This window comes from Macaca mulatta, chromosome X (assembly GCF_049350105.2).
Source record: "Macaca mulatta isolate MMU2019108-1 chromosome X, T2T-MMU8v2.0, whole genome shotgun sequence".
Lineage (NCBI taxonomy): Eukaryota > Metazoa > Chordata > Mammalia > Primates > Cercopithecidae > Macaca > Macaca mulatta.
In genome coordinates this window covers 137,992,966-137,994,455 of record NC_133426.1, presented here as the reverse complement: position 1 = coordinate 137,994,455, position 1,490 = coordinate 137,992,966, and the positions used below count along the sequence as shown (strand labels likewise).

At 43.1% G+C, this 1,490-nt stretch overlaps 1 protein-coding gene across 1 annotated transcript; it reads right to left on the bottom strand.

Annotated features, from left to right (window-relative positions):
* Positions 1–289: 289 nt before the first annotated feature.
* OR13H1 (olfactory receptor family 13 subfamily H member 1) lies at positions 290–1,216 on the bottom strand. The gene is given in 3 exon segments (XM_015128179.2): positions 290–588; positions 591–810; positions 812–1,216. Coding segments are annotated over 3 exon segments (924 nt in total).
* Positions 1,217–1,490: the final 274 nt, after the last annotated feature.

The following is a 1,490-nucleotide window of genomic DNA, read 5'->3' as shown; positions in this document are numbered from 1 at the left end:
CTCTTGCTGTATAGGTCTCTTCTGTCAGTGATAAATTTACTCTGATAAGTTCATTTACCTGAAGGTGAGTAACCTAATGGGTAGCCACTAACAATATTCTACGTAAAGAAAGAGCAAAAATAATACCTCTAATGGCAATTCGACTCTCAGTAGGAATAATATTTGGGGTGGGAGCACTTCCTGAAGCTTCTTATATGTCAATCACTTCCAAAGATAAAGTTACATCCTTTAAACCATTTTCTCCATCGGGGATGATGTGTTATTTTAGACATTTAGAAGCAAAGAAGGCTTATGTCCTTTTCAACATAACTTTCCTTATTGCCCCTTTAACATCTTTGTTTCTCAGGCTATATATCAGGGGGTTCAGCATGGGTGTCAAAGCTCCATAAAACACTGAGATAAACTTGTCCTGGTCAGGGGAGGAGTTGGACTGAGGTTTCATATACATGGAGATGGCTGCCCCATAGAAGATTGTCACCACGGTCAGGTGAGAGCCACACGTGGTAAAGGCCTTGAGCCTGCCCTGGGCTAAGTGAATCTTTATGACAGCCATAGCAATTCGTACATAGGAGAGGAGAACAAACCCAATGGTAGCAGCAGGGTGAAGACACTGGTGATGAGGATCATAAGTTCATTGAAGCTGGTATCAGAACAGACCAGCTTAATGAGGGAGAGAATCTCACAGACAAAATGGTTGATGACATTAGCCCCACAGAAGTGAAGCCTCAGGGATAGGATGAGCATGGCAGTGAGCACAAGTGATGTCCCCCATGAGGTAGCAGCCAAGCAGACACACACTGGGCCATTCATAAACCACTGAATAACGCAGGGGATTGTTGATAGCAACCACACGGTCATAGGCCATGGCAGCCAGTAGGAGGCACTCTGCTGTCGCCAAAGCCAAGGAGACACTCATTTGAGTCAGACACCGGGGATAAGAGAGGTAGGGATGGGTAGAGAAACAATGCACCAAAGCCTGGGGCATGGAAGCTGTTCCATAGCAAAGGTCTAAGAAAGACAGGTTACTAAGGAAGAAGTACATTGGAGTGTGGAGGTTGGGGTCAAAGTGAATAAGAAAGATCATAAATCTGTTCCCCAACAATGTGTTGAGGTAAATTATCAGCACCAATGTGAAAAACATGTCTCTCCATTGAGGATAGTTAGAAATGTCAATAAGGAGAAACTGAAACACTGCTGTGACATTGTCCATGTCCATCTTTCCTTCTTGCCACTATTCATTAAATGGATGCCAATTGGCTACTTAATGTTACCTGAAAGAATGAGAATAAAGATGGAGGATGTGAGAAAGGTGGAAAGATTTAGGGTGTGCAGGATCATTATCTTTGTCCTTTTCAGAAGAATGGGACACCAATGGAATAGATATCTATAATGGCGACAGAGGCTAGGCCAGATATCCCCCCCTCAATCCTAAGAAAATGGAAAGTTCCTTACCTTTTTGAAAATAGTTATATGAAAAGTTCTCCAGCCCT